Raw genomic sequence first — 7,903 nt, forward strand, 5'->3', positions numbered from 1 at the left:
ATGGACAATTTCAAGAGGTTACTGGCTGGAGCACATGCAATGGTATGTATCAATCACTACTACACTGTGATGACATTCCTTACGAATTTCAGGACATTCATTTCAAGACAGCTGCAATGGAGAAGAACGTAAGCACAACATAGTCACCATTGTGTATTAAACACAACAGAGCACACAATACACCACACTTGTAGCTCTGTTAAGACTAGTATGTATATCATGTATTGTGTATGTACTGTTGTTAGGTTCCCATGATTATGGGCATGTTGGGGGTGTGGTACAACAACTTTTTTGGAGCTCAAAGTCACTCACTCCTGCCATATGATCAGGTACTGTTTTCATTGCTGCCTTATTTGACGTTTCCCTCATATAGTACCTCCATCGTTTTGCTGCCTAATTCCAGCAGGTTAGTATATTAGTATACAATGAACTGGGAGCATGATTTTACATGTGTTCTGATTTCCAGATACTTTTGGACCACATTAGGAACATCACTGTTTGGATTTTCAAGTTGACTGGAAAGGTGTAGTATACACAACACTTAAGGAGTAAAATTTGCTGCTTACTACTTTATAAAAATTAAAACCCACAATCAATAGTACCGAGTAGGTGTATAAAAGTCATATCACTACTTACATTTGACATACAAATATATTCTAAATGATTCTAATCATTGAAATTGAATTTTTTGGAGAAGGTCATACACTTTTGGAGACCTTTCAATGTCTGAACCAAAACTGTAGTTATCCATAAAGAAGCTCAGGTGTTTATTTTAATGATTCTGAACCCAATGTTTGGTGCCTATCCAAGTATTTATTCTTAGTGTGTATGTATGTGGGAAGTGAGAATGCTGATCTAGATTTGCAGTTTAGAATCTTCAGTAAAACATGATGTCTATCTGGACACTATTGTATTCTGGTGGACAAACAATTTTGTACTGATGTTAAATAACCCTGGTACTTAGCCATTCAGTTCCAGGTGTTTATTCCATAGTATTCACTAGGGGTATGGCTATAGTGATGGTGATGCTTGGAATCTCTGCTTGAACATAAAGCAAACCATGCAACTACATGTAGGATCAAGTAGTCACCTGATCTGGGATTTTTTCTGCATTCAATGGAGTTTCTACATAGGCTTCTCTGTGACTAGGCATCAGTGGGAAAGGTTGTACATAAGTAGGCCTGTAAAATTACTATGTACACAAGTATAAGGAAAAATTAGGAATTTATCAAAGAAAAAAGTTGGGAAACAAGGAAGGTCACCTACACCAGCAGATGTACTAGTGAACATTTAATCCCTATGCCCATGCGCAGTGACTGAAGTAGAGATTTAATGATCACTAGTATATCTGCAGGCGTAGGCGACCTCCCTTGTTTCCCAACTTTTTCTTCTATGATCCCTAACTTTCCTAATTTTTCCTTATACTTGTTTTTTTTACTTTTTGTAATTATGACTGGTGAACCCACGCATACCACCGCAAAAGAAAGGATGGCACCAGAGATAGTTTTCATCTGAACGCATGCCCGGTTATAAATTACTGACTAGAAAGTGGAGTGTCCATTATGCTTCACTTCAGCTATGTTCTGCCCATTGTACAGTGCTACAAACAAAGAACAGTAGAAGTGCTTCTGCAATCAATCCAGTCAACACAAATAATACCAACAATTCATGCACTTCAACTATCAATTTTTGTCTTGTAAGTAAAGTGGTCAGTACACTTCACTTTCACCTATTTTCAGCATGTTACACAGTGTTACGAACAAAGAACAGTAGGAAAAGTGCTTCTGCAATCAATTCAGTCACCATGGAAAATATGGATGATTCCCATTTACAAATATAGGGAAGCCATGTATCGCACTACCACGAATTGACACCTTAGGCTGTCAGCAAAAAGAAATGGAACATTAAGGAGGACAAAGGTAAGTCCATGATGCGTCCATTGTGCAGGCAGGCAGGCAGGCAGGCAGGCAGGCAGGCAGGCAGGCAGGCAGGCAGGCAGGCAGGCAGGCAGGCAGGCAGGCAGGCAGGCAGGCAGGCAGGCAGTAAAAATTCCATAGCTAATAGTATTGCCTCTATTTCTCCTCAGGTATTGGGAGTGCAAATTGTATGGAGTTAATGTCAAATTTATTTGCGGCATGTGCATCAGTTGTGTTAGTTACATGGTATACTACTGACAGGTTTCAGTTTACTCCAACTATTGTGTATTTTTATTACAGGGAGACATGGAGTCTAATGGGAAGAGTGTGACTAGATCTGGTGATCATGTGGACTACTCTACTGGTCTTATTGTATGGGGAGAACCTGGAACTAATGGTCAACATGCTTTCTACCAACTGATACACCAAGGTGTGTGTGAGTGCGCGCGTGTATATTTGTGTGTGTACATGCTAAGGATAGTCACCATCAAGTTTCATTTGTTTTCACCTGACATATTGTGTTTACTCTGCTAAAAGTTCATAATTATGTATGTATTTGCTGTTTTGTATATTTAAGTTTGTATTTAGCAAGTTCTGTTGTATGATCTCATATCTTCCATTATTTGGGTACAAAAGTTATTCCTGCTGACTTTATTGCTACTGTTGAGACCCATAATCCCATCCAGAATGGTCTCCATCATGAGGTATGAGTTGTTTGTGTATTGTGTGATGGTATAAGATGGTCTACTTGTGGTGGTAGATCTTGCTGGCCAACTTCTTAGCTCAGACAGAAGCTCTGATAAGGGGTAAGACAGCTGAGGAGACAAAGGCTGAGCTAGAAAATGAAGGTAAAAATGGCAAACAATTAGAACTAATCCTTCCTCATAAGATAACAAAGGAATAGTGTGCTACATTTTACTGGAAATAAAAAAATGGTACTACATACATGAATTTGACACTCACAATCAACTTGGTTAACCATACAGTTTTAAAGTATCATATAGCTAATTACTTAGGCTTACTGTAAAATCTAACCTGTATACTGACATGATAACCTTTATAAAGCATTTTACATTTTATTCTTGCTTTCCGCTACCATCATATTCCCATTTTCATAAATTCTACTTACCCTGAAAAGTGTGTTATTAGTGGATACATACACAGTGTTGGTCTGTATTGCACAAAAACTACGTTCCTTTTCTTAGTCTTTGCAACATTGTTGCTATAATGATCAAAACTCTCTAATAGAGCAGTCATCTGTATTAAAATACTCTTATAGAGCAGTTGAGAATGTTTCACTGCGGGCTACATTGAAAGCCTGTGAATTTTTATTTATTTATTTATTTATTTTTTAAATTTATTAAGGCTTTGCAGCACAGGTACTGAAGGCCTGCAGGACACCTGGTCCCACAACCTGTTTAACCCTTTGAGGCCGTAGGGGGGTCGATTCGACCCTTGAAAATTTTGAAAACTTCACGGCGCCGTAACTTCTGCGTGCTTTAGGCTATTACAATGGGGTCATGTTTAACAGATTGCTTGATGAATGGGGACTCCAGTGATGTATAGTTTTAAGCCAAAAGTCAACAAGGAAGTCGTAAAGAACATCGTGTATAACAAGACGCCGTTTTATAAACACGCATAATTTCTTCTTCGAAATAAACACGGCCATAACTTCCGCATACTTCAGTGTACGGATTTGGAATAAACGTCATGGGATTTGCCATGTGATTCTGCATAAAATGGTTCTGAGGTTTTGATTATGGGAGTTACCATCACCGAGATATGGACGCTTGCCGAATCGGTGTCAAAAATCACGATGTAGCGTCTGGAAGAAAGGCTAGGGGTTGTATGGTGTGTTCCACTCCTATGATTCGCCTGATAGTCGCTATAGAGGTGAGCCATTGTATATAGATCGCCTTCATAAAGTTTCCTTGCGTCTAGGAAGAAGAGATTAGACCATACAGCAAATAATCTATTAAATACCACAAAACCGCAAATATTTTAAACACACTTTTCAGGTCTCAAAGGGTTAATTAATTAAAGTTGTTACATAAAGTGTGTTTGAAAAGGTGGAGAAAGGAGAAAACATCCATGGCTAGGACCTGGGCAGTCTTGAACCTACAGCCATCCGATTAATACTCAAACACTTACAGGAGTCTACCAGGATGTCAGGTTGTTTTCTCCTTGTCAATTTCATGTATATATGTATCCATAGAAACTCTAGAGAGTGACTTATTATCTCAAAGTACCCCATGTGGAACCAAATTGACATTAGTTTATTTATTAAGACTTTACAGCAAGAGTGCTGAAGGCCTGCAGGACACCTGGTCCCACAGCCTGTTTGATTGACTATCATCATAGTAGGGATCGCAGAAGTTTGGGTGTGGTCTATGAAAAAACACCAAAATTGTATCTTGATTACAGTAGGGTTATAACACTTCTTAGACTCTATTTAGGCTGTTTTTGGTGGGTAATAAATCTCATATACTCCACCTTGTTTTCTAATATACTCCACGCCTTCAGGCACAATATAACATATGCTCAAAGTCTAGGTTTATCCAATCGCTATGCATTGTTCACATGCAGTGATTTAATGAGCGCTATTATTTTGTCACTTGAGGATGCATAGTTGCCATGGCGCTAGTATTATCGCAAGAAAACCAGCCACTTTTGCCGAGCCTACGGCAGAAACAGTCGTGGATGAGGTAAGTAATCTGAGTGTAATGTGAAATAGAGTCTAAAGCAGTTATACGGGCACAATGTGGAGTCCCATAGACTCTACATTGTGCCCGTATAACTATTATTTATTGTTTTATTGTGATTTAATATCATGGACTACTCCAACTTGTTTCAGTACTTTTTATCAATGTGCTATGGTTCCTACTCTAGTTGAAAATTCCAAATTTTTTTGGTGTACTTGTTTGTTTATAAATAACAAGTACACAGAAAAATTTAGAAATTTCAACTAGAGTAGGGACCATAGCACATCGATAAAAAGTACTGAAACAAGCAGGAGTAGTGCACGATATTAATTCACAGTAAAACAATAAGAAGTGTTATATTCCTACTGTGCATTTCCATCTTGGTGAGCACAGTAGGCATTAATACTTCTTTATTGTTTTACTGTGAATTAATATCGTGCACTACTCCAGCTTGTTTCAGTACTGTTTATCGATGTGTTATGGTCCCTACTCTAGTTGAAATTTCTAAATTTTTCTGTGTACTTGTTTGTTGACTGGTGAACCCACGCATACCACATCTGAAATGGCACCGCGTGCCCCAATTATTGTCTGAAAAGTGAAGTATCCATTACACTTCGTTGTCGGCTATGTTCAACCCGTTACACAGCAGTATGAATCAAGAACTGTTTGAAAAGCACCTCTGATATCAAATAGCCACTATAACAAATACAGACAATTTCCGTTACGAAGGGAAGCCATCACATGCTATCACCAAATCAACACTTTTCGCTGTCAGCAAAGATGAATGGGACACAAAGGAGGACACTGGTAAGTCCATGAAGAATGCATTGTACGTACTGCGGTATGCCAAAAAGCACCTGTCGGGCCAAAGTGATGTCAAACAGTGAAAAAATCAAGCCCGTAGCCTTAGCTATTACCAAGTTACGCTTGTCTGAAGGCATCAGTCAGTCAGTCAGTTACTTATTTACTTACTCAGTCAGTAGAAAATTACGTTAAATAAATTATTTTTAAAATTCCATAGCAACTTGTTGAAAGCATTTTGGGTCAATCTGAAAGCTTGTTTAGGCTTAGTTTCACCTAACCAATACTACCTGATCATCATTAGGGGAAATTGAGGTTGTTTTTGGTTATATTATTTCGTGGGCCATGCCTACTCCTTTGTGGTCCCTACTATTCACTACTATCGTGGTGTATGATTAATTTTAATTATTGTTTTTGTATGTACTATGTACCATAATATTAAAATTGGGCTTAAATAAATGCCGAGTCCTAAATGAAGGCCATGCAGGGATGCTACCTTATTGTAAGGGCATGTACGAGGTTACAATGACTTAATTTGTAGAACAAGGCTAATGAAACTCGTGACTTGTTACAAGGAGCTGCAGCAAGATGTTTCAGCTGGTTCACGAGTAGATGAGGTACCTATACAAACAAACACAGGGAGACTGAGTGTGGTGCTCGACTAGAAATTGGGTGACCTGCAGTTTGAATCCCGGGGTTTGAGGGATTTTTTGGCCCATTTTCTGTTTCACCTTATTAGCTGTGTTAAGAAATGTCAAAGTCTTGTTGGTGATTGTATTTGGTTGTATGTGCCCTGGGCCTAGTAATAAAGTGAGTTTGGTTATCAGGAGTTTAACAGCCCATTAGTTTTTCCCTCTAGACAGTTTGAGAAAATTGTAAACTAGTTAGATTTTTGCTCAGTAGGTCATTATGTTGAACTAAAAGCTGTCAATCTGTTTACATGTTCACCTTTGTACATATCAACATATTTATGCCCACAATGAAGTGCTCATTATCTTGGTACGTACTCGGGGAGTTTTATCTCATTACTCTGTGTGCTTCTGTCCATTCTCCATTGCACACATTGAACAGACAAAAACTTGAGCTACATTCCACAGAACAAACTGTCACGTCAATAATCACAACACACTGCGCAAACACACACACGCACACACATGCTTTTAGAAAAACCAATTTCAGTAAATCAATTGTTTCCATCTAGTGGGCTGTGGGTGTACACATGGTTTGTAAACTACTAAAGTCATTATGCTATACTATACACAGGTATTTGAAGGCAATAAACCAACCAACTCAATTGTGCTGCAGAAACTGACTCCCTTAACTTTGGGAATGTTGATCGGTAAGTAGTACACCCACTGTAGTGAAGTCACTACTCCATATTGACATTAGCAATGTATGAGATGAAGATCTTCACTCAAGGAGTGGTCTGGGATATCAACTCATTTGACCAATGGGGGGTGAGTGTGATTACTTGTTGTAGATAACATGGAGTAACATGTACAGCTAGTTCTTGTGTAGTTACATGTAAAATGCTCTCTCCTTTTATGTATATGTTAAAGCATAGCCGCGAGTGCTATATGAAAAATAAAGTACGAGGCGCGCGGCCGAGATGCTAATAAAGCACGAGGCAAAGCCGAGTGCTTTATTAGCATCGAGGCCAAGCGCCAAGTACTTTATTTTTCATATAGCACGAGCAAGGCTATGCTTTAAATGATTTATGGAACTTTCTAGTCGTGTAGCTTCACCATACACTAGGACTCGTAATTAACAAGCGTTGCATGAACTATTAGCAGCCTGAACGCACACAAACTAGTTTAACAAAGTAACTCACGCGTATTTCACCATAGTTTGGCATAGTAGACGTTCATCGCGTCTTTTGGCAGGTTTTGCTCGGAACCCACAATCGATTCTATTGTGAGTCACATGGTGAAGTATTTCCGTGATATCTCCAGGACTTGTCCGTGTACATTAACAAACGTAACAGCAACGTTATCTTCTCCCACCCATCATCGAAGCATTTAGGTATGTCTATAAAAGCAATCCAGTGGTGGAACTTGTATCGGCTGGGGTGATTGATCACTCAGCGCGGCGAGGCTATCAGCCTTCACCGGCTTGAGTGATTAGTCGTACTGGCGTGAGCCCCGTAGGCTATTAGCCTACACTAAGGCACGTGGGCAACTGTGCTTTATTGCCCACAAAGAGTGCTTTATTGCACCGCAAAGAGTGCTTTATTGAACGAATAAAGCAGAGTTATATATAAAGCAGAGTTATTGAACGAATAAAGCACTCTTTGCGGTGCAATAAAGCACTCTTTGTGGTCGATGAAGCAGTTGGCCGGCTGAGAGTGTACTTTATGAAATTTAAAGTACACTTTTTCCTTTGATCTCGCCCACGCAAAGTTCTATAAGTATATTTAATGCATAATGTCATATCCACCATATAGTTCTTGTAACTCTTTGATGTTTGACTTGGATATGTAGTTGT

At 39.0% G+C, this 7,903-nt stretch overlaps 1 protein-coding gene across 1 annotated transcript; it reads left to right on the top strand.

Annotated features, from left to right (window-relative positions):
* Positions 1-6,872, top strand: LOC136264976 (glucose-6-phosphate isomerase-like). Its single transcript, XM_066059740.1, has 11 exons — positions 1-42; positions 93-128; positions 246-329; positions 404-406; positions 467-523; positions 2,217-2,346; positions 2,553-2,620; positions 2,677-2,764; positions 3,986-4,088; positions 6,683-6,758; positions 6,809-6,872. The coding sequence occupies exons 1-9, from the start codon at positions 1-3 to the stop codon at positions 4,030-4,032; spliced, it is 555 nt and encodes a 184-aa protein (XP_065915812.1). The 3' UTR covers positions 4,033-4,088; positions 6,683-6,758; positions 6,809-6,872.
* Positions 6,873-7,903: the final 1,031 nt, after the last annotated feature.

Source organism: Dysidea avara, chromosome 8, assembly GCF_963678975.1.
Source record: "Dysidea avara chromosome 8, odDysAvar1.4, whole genome shotgun sequence".
Taxonomy (NCBI): Eukaryota; Metazoa; Porifera; class Demospongiae; order Dictyoceratida; family Dysideidae; genus Dysidea; species Dysidea avara.